General features: G+C 56.3%; 2 protein-coding genes across 3 annotated transcripts in view; both read right to left on the reverse strand.

The window, feature by feature from the left end:
* Window positions 1-476: 476 nt before the first annotated feature.
* On the reverse strand, window positions 477-9,659 carry LOC129531983 (bifunctional peptidase and (3S)-lysyl hydroxylase JMJD7-like). 2 transcript variants are annotated; one of them, XM_055379775.1, is made up of 9 exons: window positions 9,539-9,626; window positions 4,737-6,320; window positions 2,802-2,955; window positions 2,472-2,725; window positions 2,052-2,108; window positions 1,453-1,548; window positions 1,145-1,221; window positions 756-915; window positions 477-628 (listed from the first exon to the last, which is right to left on the reverse strand). In XM_055379775.1, the coding sequence occupies exons 3-9, from the start codon at window positions 2,945-2,947 to the stop codon at window positions 540-542; spliced, it is 879 nt and encodes a 292-aa protein (XP_055235750.1). In that variant the 5' UTR covers window positions 2,948-2,955; window positions 4,737-6,320; window positions 9,539-9,626; the 3' UTR covers window positions 477-539. The 2 variants fall into 2 exon arrangements, with proteins under 2 accessions (XP_055235750.1, XP_055235748.1); XM_055379773.2 differs by lacking the exon at window positions 4,737-6,320 and having other exon boundaries at window positions 9,539-9,659.
* A 2,661-nt stretch (window positions 9,660-12,320) lies between these two features.
* LOC129531977 (mitogen-activated protein kinase-binding protein 1-like) overlaps window positions 12,321-21,483 on the reverse strand; it is a 33,640-nt gene continuing 24,477 nt past the window's right edge. Inside the window, exons 14-32 of the mRNA XM_063704709.1 lie at window positions 21,109-21,200; window positions 20,724-20,849; window positions 20,301-20,371; window positions 20,024-20,145; window positions 19,675-19,750; window positions 19,454-19,565; window positions 19,177-19,240; window positions 18,802-18,936; window positions 18,380-18,513; window positions 18,109-18,164; window positions 16,692-16,928; window positions 16,010-16,176; window positions 15,646-15,791; window positions 15,334-15,531; window positions 15,079-15,163; window positions 14,535-14,818; window positions 13,696-14,310; window positions 13,151-13,273; window positions 12,321-12,583 (exon numbers count right to left, since the gene is read on the reverse strand). Of these exons, the coding sequence (XP_063560779.1) occupies window positions 12,321-12,583; window positions 13,151-13,273; window positions 13,696-14,310; window positions 14,535-14,818; window positions 15,079-15,163; window positions 15,334-15,531; window positions 15,646-15,791; window positions 16,010-16,176; window positions 16,692-16,928; window positions 18,109-18,164; window positions 18,380-18,513; window positions 18,802-18,936; window positions 19,177-19,240; window positions 19,454-19,565; window positions 19,675-19,750; window positions 20,024-20,145; window positions 20,301-20,371; window positions 20,724-20,849; window positions 21,109-21,200 (3,106 nt within the window). The remainder of the gene's footprint in view (window positions 12,584-13,150; window positions 13,274-13,695; window positions 14,311-14,534; window positions 14,819-15,078; window positions 15,164-15,333; window positions 15,532-15,645; window positions 15,792-16,009; window positions 16,177-16,691; window positions 16,929-18,108; window positions 18,165-18,379; window positions 18,514-18,801; window positions 18,937-19,176; window positions 19,241-19,453; window positions 19,566-19,674; window positions 19,751-20,023; window positions 20,146-20,300; window positions 20,372-20,723; window positions 20,850-21,108; window positions 21,201-21,483) is intronic.

Genomic DNA, 21,483 nt, shown 5'->3' on the forward strand with positions numbered 1-21,483 from the left:
GTGTGAACCTGGGAGGCGGAGCTTGCGGTGAGCTGACATCACACCACTGCACTCCAGCCTGGGCGACAGAGCGAGACCCCATCTTAAAAAAAAAAAAAAAAAAGGACATACGACTCACAGCTACCTTTTATTCAACATGTCCTGTGTGCCAGCTCCATGCTGGTCCTCATAGACATCATCTCCAAGCCCACAACAGCCCCGCGAGGTACAGCCATTATTATCTCTTTACTGACAGGACACCAATGCCTGAGACGCAGTGACTCGCCCAACATCACAGCGCTGGGGAGAGGTGCCGTTGCACCTGATCCCCACTCTGCTCACCTGTGTGGCAACTTCCTGAGAACCCTCACCCAGACCTGCCTGGCACCTTGAGTCCTTATGACCACATTCCAAGATCCTCCAAAGCTGATCTCAAGCCATGCTGGACCCGGGGCCAGCAGCCAGCATGCACACTCCAGGCTCTCTCAAGAACTGACCGGGCCAGGGAGGGGCTGGCCCCGTCCCCCGAGGCATGCTTGGTCGTGTTCACCAGTGCTCCATCAGTCAAGGCCTGAAGCCTTGGTGAGGGAGTCGAGCAGCTGGAAGTAACTATACTTGAGGTCGTATTCCATGTCATACCAGAAATTCACTGTGGGAAGAACGGGGATCTGAGCATGAAGATCCCTCTTCTGACCTAGAGCCTCCCAAGCCTCCCCCCAGAGGCCCTGCTGGACCTTGGCAGGGCCTGTCCCCAGGCGGCCTGGGCAACTCCTCACCTGCGATGCAGCCCTGGGACTGCTGGACGTGGTGGAACCACAGAGCCGGCAGATAGAGCATCTCACCGGCCCGCACCGTGCAGCGAAGGGCCTGGGCCTGACTGTAACTAGGGTACCGTGCTAGGTCTGGCGCCAAGGGGTCCAGTGGGATCCAGGGCACCTGGGAACACATCAGATGCCAGGGAGCAGCCCCCCAGACCCCCCAGGACTTCAGGCTCTGTCCCTTCCAAAGGTCAACACCACAGACCCTGCTTGGCTCAGCACTGAAAGGCCTCAGACTTAGGGACTTTTCAGAGCAAGGTGCCACCTCCCCAGATCTTTTGTGCCTGCTCTTCAGAGCCAGGCTTCTGCCCTTCTCCCTCCCTAGAGCCCAAGAACAGGATAGACACCTTCTCCATGGCCTCTTCATCCACCACCTTAAAGGTGCCCTCTTCAGTTAGCAGGTAGGTTGCCGGCCTGTACAGCTCTGGAGCCCAAGGGAGAAGGGTGTGGGGGAATTGCAAACAGCCTGGAACTTGCCAGACCCTCCTCCACCCCAGCCAGCCCTGGGCAGGGGCAAGGGGATCAGGGGCCCTGGTGCACTGGGGATGCCACAGCCACACCTCAGGCCTGGGAACTGGCCTCCCAGGCTCTTGCTGCCTCCCTCCCCCTTGGGCCAGCTGTTCCCCAGCCCCTCCCTGCAGGCCACATCCCCTACCATAGGGGATGAAGGGCCGGTCACTGGGCGGATGGAACAGGAAATGCTTCTCTCCTGAGACCACGCAGTAGAGGTTCTCATAGTGGTCCTTGTGCACTGCCAACAGAAAGAAGGCCCGGGGGCAGGGTATGGAGGGCAGGGGCACGGGAGGAGGCAAACCATCATGCTGAGAGCCCTGCACCCCAAGACGGCCTATGACAAAAGAGAAGCACGCATAGAGCCAGTGGGCTGGAGATGCCAGGGGCTCTGATGGGCATTCTGGAACTCTGCCTACCAGGGACCTGATGCTCACCAGGCCCTGGTCTCCTCTTCAACAAGAGGGGAAGTTCTCCTACACTTACCCCCTGGCCCAGCGGGCCTTCAGGGAGGTTTCTTTGGGTCTAGAAGAAACAATGCACCCGCCCCCAATGCCATGGGTCCATTCCCCGACCTCAGCTGTCAGGGGAAACCCTCTGTGGTGCCCGAGTCCTAGAAGCCAAAAGAAATCTTAGAGAACAGCCCAACCTCCACCCAGGGCCATCCCTCCACTCCTGGCCTCGTCTTCCCTCCCTCTGCCCCAACCTGCTCCTTCCCCACCTTTGTATTCCCCTTACACCTACAAGAAGTCACCGCAGCCGCCTCCCCCAGCCAGAAGTTCACAGCATCGGGCATCTTTCCTGCAGGGCAGAAGGCAGAGAGCAAGTTAGGAAGGCCAGGCTGGGGAAAGCTGCCATCCAGTGATGCCAGAGCCAAAACCTGGGTGAGCACAGAAGAATCCCAAGAAAGGGGTCAGGGAGAAGAGGCAGAGGTTGGGAAATCTTGGGGAAGGGGTCCTCCCTCCCTGGGGCAGAAGGAAGGACAACAATCTTTGGCAGTTCATCTATGATTAAGTCAAGGCCTGGGAATGTATTCAGTGAGCTGCACCAGATGCTGACGGGACCAAGCCCATAGGCCAGGTCATCACCTAAGGGCAAACAGGCTGACCCCCTCCTTCCCATATCTTCCCTGTCCAGGGCCAGGACCACCCCACCTCCACTCACCCAGGGCTTCAGAAGCCCAGGGCACATGGGATTCCAGATCAGGCAGCAGCTGGGGCAGCTCGGTGGGCAGGTTGGAGCACTGCTTCTGCACATAGAGGACTCCAGGGTGCTGGGCCCGGCCCTCCAGCACATCCAGCACGAAGCTCAGGGGCAGGCGGCGCTCAGCTGGCATCATGAAGCGGTCCCCTCTCACGGCATCCGCATAACCATCGGGGGTCACGGCCACACTCACCTCTGTGGAGCCCACTGTGGCTCTAGAGGAATGGACACTCAGCCCATGCCCAGATGCCAGTAATCACTGCTCACACCTGAACCCAGGGCAGCTCCCACCTGAAATAGGGGAGGGACCACTTCTGGAGGGCCGGCCAGTGCTGCAGAGCGTTGCGGATGATGCACGGCCTGTTGGGGCAGACCCAGTCCCGGTAGAAGTGGAGCGGAGTTGGGGGTTTGTCCAGGTAGGGCACAACAAGAGGCATGCAGAGCTCTGAGAGAAAGAAGAAGACAGGGGATGGAAGGGCTGAAGTCTGCAGCACCCAGTCCCTGCCCAAGAGATGCCCTCCCTGGAAAGGCCGCGCTGTGTCACTGGGAAATGCTCGTTGGTGACCAAAGGACCCTGGACAACCAGTAATAGAAAGATGAGGAGGGAAAAATGAAAGCAGAAAGCATCACGCACACACACCAGCATGGGCCCTGACCGTCCACAGGGCCAGAGGCTGCTACCCAGCCCATAAGCCAAATCCCCTGTGGGGCTGTGTCTGCACAGTGGACCCTATGCCTTCCCACCCTGGAGAGGCCAGCCTCCTAGCATCTACCAGGAAAGGCCACCATGGAAGTGGCATTGGGAGCTCCAGAATGAGTAAGGCTGAGGCCCCATGGCCACGGACTATTCTGGGTGTTGTGTGGCTCTGGGAAGCCCCCTTCAACAGTGACATTTACTGAGCACCTGGAATGTGCTCAGCACTTGGCTTGGCTAATCTGGGGCTATCAGGGATGACACAATCATCATCTTAAGAAATTTACAACCTTCTTACCCGGGAAGACAAACTACCAGATGACACCAGTGGAGGAAAAGGAAGGGCTCGGCTATGGTTTGGGTCCTGCTGAACAGCATCACCGTCTCCAGACACCCAGGGCCACCACGTACACTTCGGCAGGCTGCGTGGTGTGCCGCCTGCGCAGGGGTCTACAGTGGCCCTGTGTCACCTCTAATCAAAATCTTTTTGACTCAGCTTTCTCCTTCACTCCCGTCATCCTACTGGTTGGCTCTAAGTCCTGTTGATTCTGTCTCCTATGTCTCTCAAACCCACCGTCTCCTCTCCTCCGCTGGCATCCACATTCCAGCTACCTCCTTTGGGTCCTCACTCAAATATCACATTGATAAGACTTCCTTCTCCGACTATACTTTCTAAATTTATACTCTGTCCCCCTGCCGCAAATCTTTATATCCCTTTCTGTATTTTTTCTTCTCGTTAGCATTCTTCACCATCTAACATGCTATATATTTTAGGGCTAGACGTGGTAGCTCATGTCTGTAATCCCAGCACTTTGGGAGGCAGAGGCAGGAGGATCGCTGAGGCCGGGAGGTCAAGACCAGCCTTGGCAACGTAGCGAGACCCCATCTCTACAAAAAAATTAAAAATTAACTGGACATGGTGGCATGCACCTATACTCCTAGCTACGCTAGAGGCTGAAGCCAGAGGATCACTTGAGTCCAAGAGGTAGAGGCTGCAATGAGCTATCATCGTGCCACTGCACTCCAGCCTGGGTGACAGAGCAAGACTTTATCTCAAAAAAAAAAAAATATATATATATATATATATATATTTCACCTACATAAACTGTTTATCATTCTTTCACCCTTGCTAGAATGTGAACTCCACAAGGGCAGAGGCACTTGTCTGTTCACTGATGCACCCCTGGGACCCAGAACAGTACCTAGCACACAGCATGTGCTCAGCAAGTATTTGCCTAATGTTGAATGAAAGTCTCCAGTATCCTGGCTGGATGGTTGCAGTAGTGAACTAGCTGGTTTCTCTGGCTTAATTCCACTCCCTCCCAAAGCATTCATCATCATAGCCCCAGTCATCTTCTGAAAATACAATCTCATATCGTCATACCCCCAGCAACAAATGCCTCGACGGCTTACCACTGCTCCTTAGAGAATGCCGCCTGCCTTGGCAAGCACGACCAGGCCCAACCTACTCTTCCAGTCTGATTTCCTGTCTCGTGCCTGCCCTTGCCACACACCCTCTATTCAGGTGGTACCTTTGTTCCAGCTGCTCACTCAGACTGGAGTGTCTTTCTGCTGGTTTTTATAAAGTGTACAGGGCTTCGCTTTGCTACATTCATGCTCCAGGTCGAGCCAGAAGGCCGTGGTTCCCATTTGGTGGTTACCACATGCTGCTCCAAATGGTCCCGGCACTGATGTTCACCTCTGAGGTCACGCTGCGCCTCTCACAGCAACACCATGCCAGTCACCTTTACTTTCTGATCAGTTGGAAAGTGAATGTTCTTAGATCAAATATTGTAACTGAGTGAGAAGACCCCACTGGGCCCAGGAATACTGGAAAGGAAAGAGTTGGTGTGCCTGCTTGCTTCCCTGGCTAGAGGCAAGATGGCACCCATCCAGTAGATATGGAATCCAGGAGAGAAGAAAGTGGCAAAGGCCTTCCCAGTCACGCCAGCCCATCCAAGCAGTCACCTTGAGAGATGGGGTGGTCTGGGGCTCAGTACATCTTCCTGTTGTACTCGCTGAGATTAAGAGACAGGGTCTTGCTCTGTTGCCCAGGCTGAAGTGCAGTGACGCAATAATAGCTCACCGCAGCCATAAACTGTCACGGGATCTTTGGGGTGTTGCTTTACCAGCTGGAAACCTCTGTGGCCAGTGATGCCTTTGCCTGTTTTGCTCGGGCCCATTGGGCCCACTCGGCCCCATTGGGCCCACTCGGCCCTGCAGGCTGTGCTCAGCTCATGCTTCCGGCCTGGATCCCACACCTGCCAAGGGCGAGTGGGGCAGCGAGGGGTGTGTGAGCGAATGAGTGTGGGGTTTGGCCACTGCGCACAGCTAGGCATGTGGGCTGCGGTGGGGCAGGCAGCTTCAGGTGCCAACACAGGCGCTGGTTTCCTGCAAGGCTGCAGCTAGACCAGGTGTACCATAAGCAGCTTCCACAGCTGACACTGGGAAGCATGGTGGTGCCTGGAAGCTTGCAGATACCAGGAACTGCAGAGCCCTAAAGAGGGTGTCAGAACCCCACCTTGGGGAGCTCCTGGGTCTGGACTCCCCAAAGGGCCGCAGCTCTTCTTTCCTTCTGGTCACCCACAATGTGGCAAGCAAGACGCATGGTTCAGCCCTCTTCATGTTACAGCTCTTTTAGCCCCGCCACTCAGCAGGTCCCAATTCTTGTCCTGCATCCAGGAAGAATGAGGTACACACAGACAAGCAGAGGGTAAACAAGACAAAGAGGAGCTTTACTGAGCCATAGAATAGCTCAGAGGAGACCCACAGTGGGCAGCTCCTCTCCGCAGCCAGGGTGTCCCAACGAGTGTTCAGCTCTCAGCAAAGAGGATAGCTCCTCTCTCTGCAGGCAGGTAGTCCTGTTGAGTGTTCAGCTCAGCAGAGCTTTGTTCCAGCTGCTCACTCAGACTGGAGTGTCTTTCTGCTGGTTTTTCTAAAGCGTACAGGGCTTCGCTTTGCTACATTCACGCTCTAGGTCGAGCCAAAAGGCCATGGTTTCCACTTGGTGGTTACCACATCCTGCTCCAAATGGTCCCGGCACTGATGTTCACCTCTGAGGTCACACTGCATCTCTCACGGCCACACCATGCCACTCACCTTTACTTTCTGATCAGCTGGAAAGTGAATGTTCTTAGATCAAATATTGTAACTGAGTGAGAAGACCCCACTGGGCCCAGGAATACTGGAAAAGAAAGAGCTGGCATGCCTGCTTGCTTCCCTGGCTAGAGTAGCTGCTCTCTGTGGGCAGGTTGTCCTGTCATCTCTCCAGCTCTCAGCAGAGAGGGTAGCTCCTCCCCGCAGCTGGTCGTCCCATCGTCTCTTCTGGTCTGGCTGAGTCAGGGGCTTTTTATGGGTCTCACAGGGGAGGACGTACATGCCTATTGGTCCATGGGCAGCCATGGGTGGGCCGGAAAAAGCACCAAAAGTTCCCATTCCGGTCCATGGAACCGGCAGCCCAGCCCCCAGGCTTCAGGCCTTCCCTGGCTTGAAGGTCGGGCTTCACCGGGACCCGCCACCTTCCACCCAGGAACCTGTCTGCCTCTTGCCACCATTCACGGCACCCAAGCTGTTTGTGCCAAGGGGTGCCTGCAGGCCAGCACTGAGCTGCCCTCAGCCCCTCTTGGCCTCCCTCCCATGCTCGTTGGCACCCAAAGGCCAGAGGGGGCCAAGGTGGCAGGGGGCTGGTGTGTCAGCACTGCCCAGAGCATTCACACACCCAGCCAGGCTGCAATAGCACCCAGGCTCGGCCTCAACTTTGCTCCGTGATCTGATCAGGTGCTGACAGTGGGGAGAAGCCAGACAGCAGGATCAGGCACTTCCAAGCCTGCGGCAGCAGGAAGGGGCCTTCCGGGGTCCCCAAAAGTGCAGACATGCCTGGGTCCACAGCTGCAGCTTGGGAGGCTGCAGCTGCACCTAGGAGGGTGGGGCTCCTGCCTGCTCCTGGCTCCCAAGAGCACAGGGGTGCCTGAGTTGCAGCCCTGGCTTGGGTGGCTGTAATTGCACCTAGGGAGCTCCCACTCCACCAACTTGGAAGGGGTGGGGCTCCCACTTGTCCCCAGTTCCCACCAGCTCTGTGGAACATGTGGCCCCAGCTGCCTCTCCTCTTCGCATTTTCCCCACAGCGGCGGCGGGCAAGGCGCATATGGCATGGCAGCTCTGACCACCCCAAACAAATGAGCCTAGTAGTCCTGTGTTCCGGAAACAGTGAAGAAGCCAGTTTGCAGGAGCAGGATCTTTGTGCACATGTGTGAGTATTTTTGTACTCACAAGTACAAGTCCCTACAAGTCCCAGCTGCACCTTTGGCAGGGTGCTCGCGGGCTTCTGGGATGTGGGAGGGAGCGAGGTTCAGGCTGCAGCAGAGGGTCTGGGCTTAGGAGCAGGTCCTGCCCAGCCATGTGAGGGTGGGGATGGTGCAGTCGGCTGCCTCGGGGATGCAGGGAACAGGGGACTCACTACCACCACTGCTGCTCCCAGAGCCGCGTCTGCTGCCCAACTTGTGCCTCCCCACTGCAGCCAGCATGATGACAGCATCTGCTTCAAACTCCCCGCCACTGTCATCAAAACTACTGGACTCAAACAATCCTCTTGCCTCAGCAGGTGGGACTACAGGCACATGCCACCACACGATGGTGTCTCACTATGTTGCCCACGCTGGTCTTGAACTCCTGGCCTCAAGAGATGCCTCCCACCTTGGTCTCCTGAAGTGCTAGGATTACAGGCGTGAGTACTGCACACAGCCTGGGATTCTGAAAATACATGGAAACTGCCATTTTTTCACCCTTTGGACTTCTGCAATTAGGGATTTGTTTTACTTGCTCACCATTTCCTTTAGAGAATGGCTGCTTTCCTCTCCTGGGGCTTCCAAGTGAGAAAATTTCAAAAGGGATCCAAACAATTGCTTTGGCCCCATAACTCTGCTAAGAATTTAACAAGGCTGGGAGCAGTGGCTTATGTGTTCCATGGCGTTCCAAAACTTTGGAATGCTGAGGTGGAAGGATTGTTTGGGGAATCTGAGACCAGCCTTGTCTCTACTAAAATTCAAAAAAATTAGCCAGGCGTGGTGGCGCATGCCTGTAGTCTCAGCTACTCCCAGGTGCTGAAGCAGGAGGATCTCTTGAACCTGGGAGGTCGAGGTGCAGCGAGCTATGATCGTGCCACTGCACTCCAGCCTGTGTGACAGAGTAAGACCCTGTCTCAAAAAATATAAAGAATTTAACCAACAAACATACTCACACATGTGCAGAAGACACTGCTCCTGCAGACTGGCTTCTTCACTGTTTCCTAAACACATCAGGCACACTCCCACAGAGGGCTTTGCCTGCACTTACCTTCTAACCTACTTCTACTCTACAATGTACTCATTCAGTACACCTGTGGTTAATTGTCCACCTTCTCACTTAGAATGTAACAGGACATAGACTGTAAAAGACAGATTTGTTTTGTTCAGTGATGTATCTCAAACACACTGAACAGAGCCTGGCACACAGAGAGGCTGAATAAGTATTTGTCAAATCAATACTCAAAGTATTCGTTGCAGCATTATTGAAAACAACAGATTGGACATGACCTAAATGACTAAGTGAATACAGCACTAGCACACAGAGGTGAAAAAGACTGAGGTAGAGGAATGTGAAATGATCTCCAAGATACACGGTGCAGAAGAGTGTGTTTAGCAGGCTACTATTTGTACAAAAAAGTAAAAAGTCGTGTGTGCACGGATATAAACAATCTTTCTGTAAGAATGCAAACTGGGGCTGGGAGGGAACCTTGCTTCATTTACATTGCGTACCATTGTATATTACATACCCATCACATACACATGAGCCTGTGTTGCTGTTCAGTGGCAAGACATCATTTAAAAATAGAAAAAAGAAGGAAGGAGGGAAGAGAGAAAGAAAGAAAAGGAATAAAAACCAAGCAGGGGAAGAGCCAGGGACCATTTGGTCAGCCTGCAATCCTCCCAAAGTGCGACAAGGGAGTTGAGGTCGGAGGTGGGGCACGTGGGGGAGGAATCCGACCACCACCTGTGTGCCTTCCATGAGCTTTCAACAAGGGTAACAGCAAGCTGCTCAAGACTGTAGGAAACACAGGGCTTCGCCGCGACCACGGTCAAGACGGCACCGGGCCTTGGGAATCACGTGAACAGAATCACCCAGGAAGCCGCGGGAGCGCGCGAACACGGGAGAAGGGAAGCAGGTTGCCACAGAAGAGCAACCCGAGCGGGGCCTCAGGGCAGTCGCACAAACGAGGTTCCGAGCCCCCGGTGTCAGCGGCATCCCAGGGCCCCTCCCGTGTTCGGAAATCGCCGCAGCCTGTGGGAGAGCCACTCACCCCTTGCAGCGGCCGGGAATTCTCGTAACTCGCTCCGCACGGCTTCCAAAGCCGCCTCCGCCATGACTGCGTCAGCGCGGGCCGAGACCCAGCCTCTCTCCCCGGCGTCCCCGCCGCAGGCCACACCCCAAGCACTCGCCCCGCCCTCCCCGGAGTCCCCGCCGCAGGCCACACCCCCAGACTCTCGCCCCGCCCTTCCAGAGGCCCCCGCCGCAGGCCACACCCCCAGCACCCCGCCCCGTCCTGCCCCTGGACGCACACCCGGTTCTGCCACCGAAGCGGTGGAGCAACCGGCAGCGCCCGCTTCGGCCTGCCCCACTGGCCTGCATCCCAGGGTTAACAAACAATTGTGTTTATTGACAAGTTCATACATCAGTACAAACGGGCACGTTAAAAACAGCCCCCCCGCCCCATGCAGCCGAGGATGAGGCGGGAAGCGCCGCGACCTGCACAAAGTAGAAAAGTTATAAATAAGGGGCTTTCAAAACAGGGCGGGGGCAAATCTGGAGTGGGGCGGCGGTCGCCGGTGGCCTCAGACATGCAGAAGGGGACGGGGCGCCGGCCGGGCCACGAGGCCCCCACCCACATAGGGCAGAGGGCAGGAAAAGGGCGGCCACATTCTCACAAACTTCTGGCGAAGGGTAGCTCCCTCCTCGTGAAGGACCTGGCCCAGAGGTCGAACCTGAGTCCCACCTGCGGTGGCCGCGGCTGGTGTGGGAAGTCGGGGCACAGCAGGCACGGGCCCGCCCCCGCCGCCGCGGGAGTTCCAGGGCCATGCGGGTGGCGATGCTAGAGGAGTGGGGAAGGGCCAGGTTTGGAGCAGCTCAAGCGCACTCAGGCTGATGCCCCGGAGCTGGGAACCTTCTGTAACCTCCCCCCCACTTTTTTTTTTTTTTTTTTTTTTTTTTTTTTTGAGATGGCGTGTAGCTTTCTCACCTAGGTTGGAGTGCAATGGCGCGATCTCGGCTCACTGCAACCTCCACCTCCACCTCCAGGGTTCAAGCGATTCTCCTGCCTAAACCTCCCAAGTAGCTGGGGTTACAGGCGCCCACCACCACGCCCAGCTAATTTTTTTATTTTTAGTAGAGACAGGGTTTCACCATGTTGGCCAGGCTGATCTGGATCACCTGACCTCGTGATCCACCCGCCTCGGCCTCCCAAAGTGCTGGGATTACAGGCTTGAGCCACCACACCTGGCCCGGAACCCATTTCTTTATAAGCCTCTGCCTATGGCACAGCAGGGCGGGTGAAGGGGCTCTCGTGGCCTGAAGCTGTGGTAAAGCTGCTCTGACTTACCTGCAGCAGAGGGGAGCAGTAGGGCCCAGAAAAACCTTTCCTCAACTCTTCAACTGCCTCACGACATGGTCCCACTCTACCTCCTAGGGTCCCCTATCTCCTTTCCCTCACCCCTAATTACTGCCCTTTTACATTCTAACCTATCCCCTCACCTCTGCCACTTACATGTCCCATCTACCACTTTTCTAGTGTCTCCTTTGGTCCCAGCACCTCCCTTCTCCCTCCTCTCAAACTCCGGTATCCAGCACACCCGTGGGTGCCCAGCACTGCCTTTGAGGAGGCTCCTTCTACCTAAACCAGGTGTCCTATGGGCCATCTTGTATCAGCTAGGCTGTGGACACCAAGAATCCAGAATCTGGGTTCACTTAGTGTGCTGCACCCCTTTTCTGCTCCCTGATAGGTGTTCCACATAAGCCAGGGTGGTGAAGCTGAGGCAGGATGTGAGGAAACCAGGCACACAGCAGCCAGCCGGATACTCTAGCAACCAACACTCAACGGCGTGCTGTGCAGGTAGGTGTGTGTGTGTACATGTGTGCACGTGCATGTATGTGATCTCATCTGTGGCCGAGGTCCTCAGGAGGTAGGCCAGCGCCCTGTAAACGAGGGATGTTCCAACACAGGCTTCTGACTAAGCATCATTCAGGATGCAGGGAGAAGGTGGCCTCTGGGCTCCAGCAGCCGGCTGGGGTCCAGGGTGGAGGACAGGGAAGAACAAGGGGCTGAGGAAAGGAGGCCAGAGCTTCATGTTTGCCCAGGTGAGGGCTTACTGTCCTGCAGCAACGTCCCACAGCTGGCTCAAGTTCTGGCCAGGAGAGTAAGGGGTCACAGGGAAATACAACGCTGGGCCCCTCTTGGAGGGAGAATGGGAGTGGAATGTGCGGGCTCAGGTCCAAATACCAACTCAAGTCTCCTGATGGCTGGGGACACCCTGGAGGGCCAGATGGCTCTGCCTTTCTGAGCTGCCAGGTATTGGGGAAAACCACCCTGCTCTGGCAGCCAGGGGAGTGCAGCTGGTGTGAGAGGGGAAGTGGAGGTAGAGGTGAAGGCCCACAGTTGGCTGACGGGCACTGAATACCACATCACCTCACCTGGACCCCAGAGTACCCTGTGTATGCTCCACCACAGGGAGCTAATCCCTGCAGTAATTTCAAATGGCTTCTAAGAGAGGGCCAGCCCTTCCCAGATTCCTAGATGGGGCAGGCTGCCCCCCTACCTCTCACAGCACCAAGATGACAAAGACCCAAGACCTGTCCCTGCCACCGGAGGGGTTGTGGAGGCAGGATTTCCAAGGAAGTGAGGCAACAGTCAGGGAAATAAATTAATAAATACACGCCCCCCATGAGGAGCGGCTGGGAAGGCTGCTTTGCCTCTGAACACTGCTCCCCACTTTCCACTCCAAGCAGCCCCGCAGGTTTTGGTGAGTGGCAGAGGGGCTGCAGTTTGGAATCGCTGGGGCATTCATTCACTTGGGACAGGCTTCCAGAACTCAGAGTTTGCGTTCCATACGCCGTTCCACGGCTCGAAGCAACAGTTCTGAGTATTGCTCCAGCACGGCCTGTGTCTGCTCGGCTCCCACAGCCCCAGGGCTGCTGCCTGGGCTGGACAGCACTGCCCCAGCCACAGCTTCCAGCTCCTGTTGCACTGAAGAGAAGGTGTCTCTGAGGAGCTGGGCAATCCGACTTTGCTCTGCTGAGGGCATCTTGCAGCCAGCCACCTGAAACAGCACCCCCAGAAGTGAGGTGGAGGAGCCTGTCAACAGACATATAAAAGGGAGGGGCCCCACTTGGGTGCAGCCTGCCTCAGAAGGGACTAGCTGGGAACTCTACCCGCCAAGATCAGCATGTATGGCCAGGGAACATGGGATGCAGGCAGACTCTGGAGGTGACGCCCAAGGAGGAACCCATTGGATTGCAGAACCGTCTACATCTTATAAGCAACTCCTTATGACAACTCCGGCAGAATCTGCTTTCTCTTTCAAAGTTTGGGCCTTCTTGGACTGTCCCCTATGTCTAAGGGGGCCAAATAATTCATGGATATGAAAAAGGATGCCATTAATAATTACACTGGGACAACGACATAAACTGGGATTGTCCTGAGCCAACTAGGAGGTGTGGTCTCTTCAGGCCTCACCTCCTGAGGGAAGTCTCCAGCTCTTAACCAGAAATGACCGCAGGTGCTCGGTACAAGAGGCTAGCCTGGCCTCTAACCCCCTCACCTATGCTGCCCAAGATGTTCTTGAGTGTGCCATCCTGTCAGCACAAGAGCCTTAGCATACTGTTCTGGACATGGTTATCCAAAACACCCAGCACTACTGACGTGCTCGCCCTCCTGCCGGGGGGCACCTAACACCCACCCAGTGGTAGAGCCGCACGGCCTGGCGCACGCTGCCGCGGAGCTCTGCCACCAGCTGCTCACACTGCTCCAGGCTCACCGCTGGCTCTGAAAGAGACGGATACAGCTCAGTGAGGCCCAACATGTAGCCCTTTCAGGCCTCCGCACCCAAGACACTCAGAGCGGGAGAGACCTAGCCCTCAGCATTGCACCCCCCACTTGCCCTCAGTCCCTTCCTCTTGGCTTCTCTTCCAACGGCCTCCCTAACACCACACAAACAAGGTCCAGAGGAGACGGCCAGCCCCAAGTTCAGAAGCCACTGAATGGGCAAGTGAGTCACAAGGAAATCATGAAGGTTAGCAGGAGGGTCTCACCATCAGGGGTGTGACTTACGGACCTGCGACAGGAGCAGACAGGACAAGAAACACCAGAAGCTGTACCCACAGAAATGGGATGGAGCCAGACAGCGGCCAACAGAGAGGGGAGAGTAAGGATGGGGCAGGAGATGAGAGCTGGGGAGCTGTGCACACCTGAGTCCTGGCTCAGGGCTGCCCCTGGCTTGGTGCATTCCATGGGGTTGGGAGTCTTCTCAGGGGGTGGGGGCTGCAAGTTTTCAGGGCCTTGGAAGAGGCTGCTGACTGGCAGTTGCTGGGCACAGGGGCTGCTGGGCCCAGGATGAGCCTGGCACTCTGTCCTAGGCTTGGGAGTGGGGCCCTCCCCCAAACAGGCCCATCTCTCAGTTGTACTGTGAGCTTTTCCTAGGCCCACCGGGAAGCCAGGCTTTTCTGCCTCGCCAGGGGCCTGGCCTTTGGTGACAGGAGAGAATGCAGCCAGGGTAGGACGGTCAGGCAGTGGTTTGGGGATGTCCAGGACCAGGTGAGCCCGGCTGGGCAGGGCCAGCTTGCTGAGTGGTGAGACTCGGATGGGGGCATGAGCTTGAGGTTCAGCCACCAGGCCCAGGTTCTCCCCAACAGAGATACTGCGGGATATCTTGGCCATGGAACTGGTGGTGGGGTTCTGATAGGAGTGAGGCCGAGACGGACGGCCATCAGCTGGGGGCAGGGAGCCCAGACCATCCTGAGCTTCCATCTCCCGAGAGAGCAGTGCGCCTGGTGAAGGGGCCTGCAGACTGGCCTCATCTCTTTCTGCAAAGGAGACAGAGGTATAAACAGGTCAGGTGTTGAGGAAGGCATCCCAGGTGCCAACACCCAATCCCGAAGAGCTGCTGTTCCCCTCCACATGCCCATTAAGGGACACCTAGTGGCCAGCACAGTGGCACATCAGGGCCACACCAGGCCCTCCCTCCTCCAGCATGTACATGTGTTCCATACACCCTGCACCCTGGCACTGAACCCATCAGGCTCCTCACCCTGTGGCACCAGACTGTGCACAGACTGGGCCTTCTGGAGTCCAGAAAAGGGGCTGGCTGTGGCCACTCTCTTGGGAGCCCAGCTACTGTCAGGGCTGAGATGGCATCGTGGCAACAGCACAGAGGCTGCCTGCTGGGGGCTGGGGTTGCCAGAGGACGGTTCCACCTCCGGGGGTGCTCCAGGGGGATTGGCACCATTGCCTCTCGGCTGCTCACCAGATGCCTGTGGCACCTGGGCTGGTCTCGACATCAGTGCCAGGCTTGAGGAGGACGGGGATGGTTCCCTACAGGGAGGAAATGTGGGAGAAGGCCCAGAGAAGGCTCAATGCTCCTCCCTGCCAAAATGGCGAGAAACTCATAGCACCAGGGCACTAGGAGAGGACAAGCACAAAGCCAGATAGGGCTGGGGAAAGGCCAGTTAGCCCAAAACCGGGAGTGCAAAACACCCCGCACATGGAGAGACAGAACACTGGAGAGGAGAGGGCAGCAGCCCTGGGAGGCCAGGAGAGCCAGAGCTGCTGCTGGGGGTAGGGGGCCTCTGTACCTGAGTGGGCGAGTCTGTACTTGCAACGGGAATCGCGAAGAGATACTCCGAGACTCTGACCTCTCTGGCACCTGCACTGGGGCCCCTACCAAGGTCAGAGAAATCATGAATTGGGGCAAAAACCAAGCCCTTGGCCCAGATTTTGCCGCCTCGAGACCCCCAGCCACAGCCTATACCCTGGGACCCTTCTCTCAGGTAGGCAAGGAGGGGAGAAGGGCAAATTGCAGGCACTAAATGCTGGCCCTCTGACCACACCTGGAGCAGCTCCACTGGCCAGAGTCTCAAAGTGCTGTTTTAGAAACTGCTCCTGGTCTGGAGTCTGGGGGCTGCCCTCCTGTAGCCCATAGGGGCCCACGTCTCCCTCCTCTTCTTCCTCTTCTTCATCGCCCTCAGCTGGCTCTTCAAGGTCTGAGGAGATGCCATCCACACTGAGGGGCTCGGTGCTCTCAGAGTCTGGGTGTGGGGAGGGGAGAGAGGCATCGCACTGCACCCATCTGTTGCCAGAGCCTCCCCACCCACCTCCAGGCCCCACCCCCCATGGCCCCTCCCTCCAGGCTACAGCCTCACCTTCAGTGGGGTGCTCGGGGCTGGAAAGGCAGCTGCTGCTGTAATCCACAGAGCAGGCACTGTCAGGGCTGTGCTTTTCTGAGCTCCTGCTGCCTGGGTACACTCTTCCCAGAGTTCCCCGGGCTGGAGCCTGCACCTGGAACTCACTGCCAGGATTCCAGCAGGGAGAAGAAAAGGCAGTGAGCAGGGATAGGCAGCAGCCCCGCTGGACTCCTGCCTGTGTGTGATCAGGGTGAGGGATGAGGCAGTGGTGAGCTGGAAGGAAAGCCCTGAGTATCGTGGGGGCCAACCCTCCCTCGACTAAAGAACACTCATAGGGAGGGGAAGACGGGGGCACGAGGTCTGGCTAGGGCAGGATCCTTGCCTGGTATCCATGGTGGGGCTGTCACTCGGCTCCGGGTAGACAATACCGTCTTCAATGGGTGCAGGTTCCAGATCTTGGGCAAAGACCCCTTCCTCTTGTGACAATAATCGGATAATATGGGGATAGGAACAAGGTTGGGAAGCCTGAGGCCGAGGGGGCTTTTCATTCTGGGAACACACAAAGGGATGTTAACAGAGCAGAGGTGACAGATGAGGCAGTGGTAGCTGGGGGGTAAGCCCTGAGTATCCTGGGGGCCAACCCTCCCCTTGGAGAAGAGGTGGAGGTGAGTAAGGATGCGGTGTGCACTCATTCAAGGGGAAGCTGAAAGACAGACATCGAGAAGCCAGGCTGGGCTCCAGTTGCTGATGTGAGCTTCTGGATGAACTATATTAGCACTCTGAGCTGCCAACCTCCAGCTACCACTTAATACCAAGAGTCCTCCAAGAAACCCAGCCCAAGGCAAAGGCCACTTTTGCCTCTCTACCCCAACCCCTCCCCTGCCTATCCTGATGACCAAACCATACAGCCCAGCCACCCCCATCCTGGCTTTGCAGTTCAGGTTACCCATGTGCCACAGGGGCAGAGCAAGCATAGCTGGACCAGTGCTCAGGTCCCAGCTGGTGGCAAAGGCTGCCTAAGGCCCCTTGGAACTCTCCAGAGAGCTGGGAGAAAGCAGGCTCACCTGGCTAGTGAGTGAAGTCTCAAGGGCCTGCTGCCCATGCTTCCTGGGACCAGATGGGATGATGGCCAGCGAGTCCTGGCTAGGGTCCTGCAGGCTTGGGGCCAGTGTTTCCAGCTGCCGCAGATCCAGCATGGATCTAACGCTCAGTTCCACACCTGGCTGAACCCAGCGCCCTCTTCTTCTGGGTCCTCGGTTGGCTGCAGGAGCTGGGTCCAGGAACCCCACGGACTCCTGTGCCTGGTGGGAGGTAGGGGGTGGGGGAGGAGTAACAACAACCACACAGTAAGATCAACAAATATCCACATGTCCCTTACTATGTGCCTGGCACACTACACATACTAGCTCACTTCATCCTCACAGCAACCTTTTGAAATGGGCACTAGTATAATCCTTGTTTTACAGATGAGGAGACTGAAGCACAGGGGGCTTAAGTGACCAGTCTGCGTCCCACAGACAGTAAGTGGCCTGCAGGTTAGTCAGGCTCCAGAGTTCATGCTCTTAGCTGCATTCCGCATCCTCTGGCACAGGAACCCCTAGTCTCAGCCTTCACCTGGTATCATGGATGCCTCAGAGCTGGGGGTCTCTCAAAGTCTCCTACTCTGAGGACAGCCCCAGCAGCAACCACTTACTACCAAGAGTCCCCCAAGAAACCCAGCCCAGGGCAAAGGCCACTTCTGCCTGTCTACCCCAACCACTCCTTTTGCCTCTCTACCCCAATCACTCCAATAGCTGGGGGCCCCAAAGTCCCTTCACAGCACCAAGGACAAACCTATAGCCCAGGCCTGAGACCCCTGGCCTGGTCAGGGTGCTCCAGAGACACCACAGCATCATCACTCTGTGAAACTGTTGCTGACAACGGAAGGTACTGGTGCTTGGGAACTTGCTCTGAACACCTTGATCCCCCTTTGGCCACCCCAGGGCAGTCGCTGAGTTATGGGTCCCCTCATGGCCTTTTCCCTCTAACTATTCTGGAAGTTCTCCGCTTACCTCCTAACCGGGGTCTTTAGAACTGTTTCTCCAGATCTCCGCTCTTTGGATCCTTGATTTCCTGCATTTTAGTTCTAACTATCTGGCTTAGGGGTCCTTTGTCCTCTCCACCTTGAGCTCTTCTCTGATGATATTTACTTCCAGGCACCAGGCAACTGAACAAGTGCCCCACCTCCCCAGTGCTGACTGACCCTGTGCTCCATCCACCCCATCTGGTCCACAGGAAGGAAATACCTGGGCTTTCTTCACCCCGCACCCAGGACCAGCCCAGCTGCTTCAACTTCCCTGACAAGGCCTTCCTTGGACACAGGAGTGCAGCATGTGGGCAGACCCCATGCCCCAGTACCCTACCAGGCCCAGAGAGCCCTGTTCTCACAGCTCCCTTTGCCTCCTCTAACCTTGGAAGAACATTTTAACAATGGCGACTCACCCGACTCATCTCCCAGTGGGACAGGCTTCGGGGCAAGGCTGGGCTGGGGACCGAGGCTAGACAGAAACAGGCAGTCAGAGGAAGTGTCTCCTGCCCCCCGCCCCCAACCCAACCCTGGAGCCCTGGCCCCATCAGCCCATACCCTGTGTGGCCACAATGATGCCTCAGTTTCCTCAGCTCACACTGCTCTCACCCCACAGTCTCAGAAAAACCATATCTAGCCATTATACCAACTAGGGCCTGTCTGCCCCCACACCCAACTGCCACAGACCCAGTGCCTTCTTGGTACTCTTGGCAAGAACGGGCAGTGCTGGAAGTTCTTCTTCAGTCCCCTCATCTTCTCCCTCCTTGTCACTGTCTGATGAGAGAGCTGGTCCAGGAGACAGCATCGATGGGGCCTGGTGCCTGAGTCCGAGACAAGGAAGGGCATGGGGAGAGGAGACTCAATAGGGGGAGAGGAGGCTCAATGGGGGAAGAAGGAAGAGGAGACTCAATGAGGGGAAGATGAGACTCAATGGGGGGAGAGGAGACTCAACAGGGGGAAGAGGCTGACGTCATGGATCCTTGTGTGAGAGGTAAGGTCTTGGGAGACAGAGTTGCTGAATGGCAGGCCCAAAGCATGGAGGAAGTGCAGTGAGGTCCCAGCAAGCCATCTGCACACACACCCATCACTTGCCCACATTCTGTTCTCACCGGTTGGGTCCAGAAGCCTTTTGGGGAGAGGATGGTCCTTGCTGCTTGCCGCCTCGCCGACGCTGGCACAACTCGGCCAGACGCTGCCTCATGCTGATGGTCATCTCAGAGCTCGGGCGCCACACAAATATGCAGCTGGGGTAAAGCCACACAGTTGGCTGAAGGAGGGGCAGGTAGAATGGCTAGTGCCATTCGTTCCCCTTATCCATGGATGGCAAGGAGACCAGAGTCACCCTCCACTTCAGGTCAAGCACAGCCAAGAGCTATCCCTGTTAACCCCACTTCCCAGAGACATCACTGAAATGGAGAGAGGGGAGGGCAGGGTGCTGTGGCAGAGTAAGAATCTGCCTCTCAGGGAAGCTGGCTTCTGCTCACCTGTCCCCAGACACAGAGATGAGATGTTTACAGTCATTACTAAATTTCATGCCAGTGACAATCTCTGTGAAGAACAAAGAATACGGTCTATAAGCCACCTTAAATTCCCAACCAAGTCCTCTCCATCCCAACAGTGGACATGGGGGTTGGCTGCAGGGTAGGGATAGGTAGCTCTGCGGGTCCCAAGAAACTAATAGAAGAGTGAAGCTCCAGGGGTGGAACTCACTCAGCCTTATGCAGGTATCAGCTTCTACTCGGGGATTCAGGCTACACTCACCTGAGTGGCCAAACATGGTGGCCACGCACTCGCCTGAGGAGAAGTCAAAAATGGAGAGATTCTTGTCAGAACAGCTGGTGGCAATGTAGATCCCTGAGGGGTCTGTCTGCACCTGAGGAGTAGCAGGGTGTGCAGCTGGAGGACATGGGAAGTACCAGTCCCTCCCACCCAGCACCACTCTGTCCCCGAGCCCCTGTCCAGTACCCCCTCTGGGTCCTTACCTTAATGAGTGTGCCGTCCTCACCCTGTGATCCTTTAAACAGCTTCTTCGGCTTTCCACTGCTGATGTTAAATATCCTGTAAGAAACATAGTCTCTTTCTCATGAGGAGGCGGTGAAGGTGGAACACGCCTGGGGGATGGAAATGCCAGCTTTCACTCCCAGTCTACGCTCTCTGGGAGCTACCCCCAGCAGCAAACAGGCTACCACCTCTCGGGTGAAGCAAAGTACTGTAGGCTCAAGGGGGTACAAAGTCCTGTACAGAACGACAGATGTGGGAACTTAGCTGCACAGAGCTGACCCCGTAGGGCGATGAAGGAATGTGGGCAGAGTCTGAGGAGGGGACGCCCACCGAATATTTCGGTCCTGGCAGCTGATAGCCATGTACTTCCAGCTGGGCTCCACATCCATGTCATAGAGGGTCGTCTTCCGCACCACGTGGTGTGTCCATGTGAACTGCACTCCATCTCCAGACTGCAAGGGTGGAGCATGTGGGCAGGCCCACACCCAAATGCCTCACCAGGCCCCAAGAGCCCTACTTGCGCCTCCCTTCACCTCTTGTAACCTTAGGCAGGGAATGGCAGACCCCGCCCTGCCCCGCCCCTCTCAGGAAAGCCCAGTGCCCTCACCTTCTGCGCAGTGCGGAAGTAGATGCTCTTGTCTGCTCCACAGCTGATCATGCGGACTTGCCCATCACTGGCTATGAAGGAGGGAAGCCCAGCTGTTCCCACTGTTCTCACCACACGGGAGCATCCTGCCTCCCACCTTCCCTCCATGAGATCCCCCATCAAGCTACTCTACATGCCAGGGAAAACCAACTAAATTAAACCTGGAAACCCAGGTTTTCCTGTCTCCTTATCCTCAGTCCAACCTGGTTGGCTCAAGTCCCAGCACTGAGAGTCTCTGTTCCACCTATCTTCCCAACCAGCTCCAGGCCTCCCAGCTGCTGTCCAACACTCCCCGACGACTGGCAGACCCTTCTCATGGAGGTGGGAGGCAGATGGCAGCAGGGGTGAGAGTGGCAGGATGTGTCTCATTCACCCTGCCCGCACCTGCAAACTTGACAGCAGTGATGGAGGATGAGTGTTCGTCCAGCGTCTGCTGTAGGCTGTACTCCCGCCCGGCATCCAGCACGTGGATCAGCCGGTCCCGGCTCGCCGATGCTAGCAGTTTCAGACCTGGGGATGAAAGAACTCCATCAGCCCATGAGTGCCCTGAACAGTCCTTATCTGGGCCTGGCAAAGAGCCCCGAGGGAACTGAGCCCCATATCCCCAAGCCATGTGAACCACGGAGCAAGGACAGAGCTGTCTTCCTCTGAACCAGCAAAGACACCAATGATCCAAAGATTACCGACCCCACGTCCAAGAGCCGGGACAGATATAAGTGGCGCCGGCAGGACTGGAGGAGCCCTGTGCCATTCCGGGCATTCTCCTGACCTGTGTCTGGCTTAGAATACTCCAGGCACAGAATCTCAGAGTCATGGGCCTCCACCTTCAGCATCTCACTCAGGGACTGAAGTTCGTGCACCCTGCAAAGATGAGGAGAGGTGGGAAGAGGCCATGGCCAGGCCGCAGGAAGGACTCACACCCCCTCCTCTGCTACATTTTCTCCTCCTTTTTCCTTTTTTTGAACTTTTAGGCTTAGAGAAAAGTTGCTGAAAGAACAGAGAGCGTCTATATTTCCCTTACCCAGCTTTCCCTAATGTGAACATCTTACATAATGATAGTGCAATTATCAAAACTAGGAAATTTATGTTGGTACAATACTATTAATTAGAGATCTTATTCAAATTTCACCAGTTTTCCTACTAT

The sequence above is a fragment of the Gorilla gorilla genome, chromosome 1, assembly GCF_029281585.2.
Source record: "Gorilla gorilla gorilla isolate KB3781 chromosome 1, NHGRI_mGorGor1-v2.1_pri, whole genome shotgun sequence".
Lineage (NCBI taxonomy): Eukaryota > Metazoa > Chordata > Mammalia > Primates > Hominidae > Gorilla > Gorilla gorilla.

Bases quoted from the DNA above. Each gene is read 5' to 3' on its own strand.
- LOC129531983 (XM_055379773.2), bottom strand. From the start codon at position 9,602: ATGGCGGAGGCGGCTTTGGAAGCCGTGCGGAGCGAGTTACGAGAATTC. The intron at 1,222-1,452 runs GTAGGGGATGTG...CTTGGGCTCCAG, and splicing joins CCGGCCCTTCATCCCCTATG to AGCTGTACAGGCCGGCAACC. The intron at 916-1,144 runs GTGTCTATCCTG...ATGTGTTCCCAG, and splicing joins ATGAAGAGGCCATGGAGAAG to GTGCCCTGGATCCCACTGGA.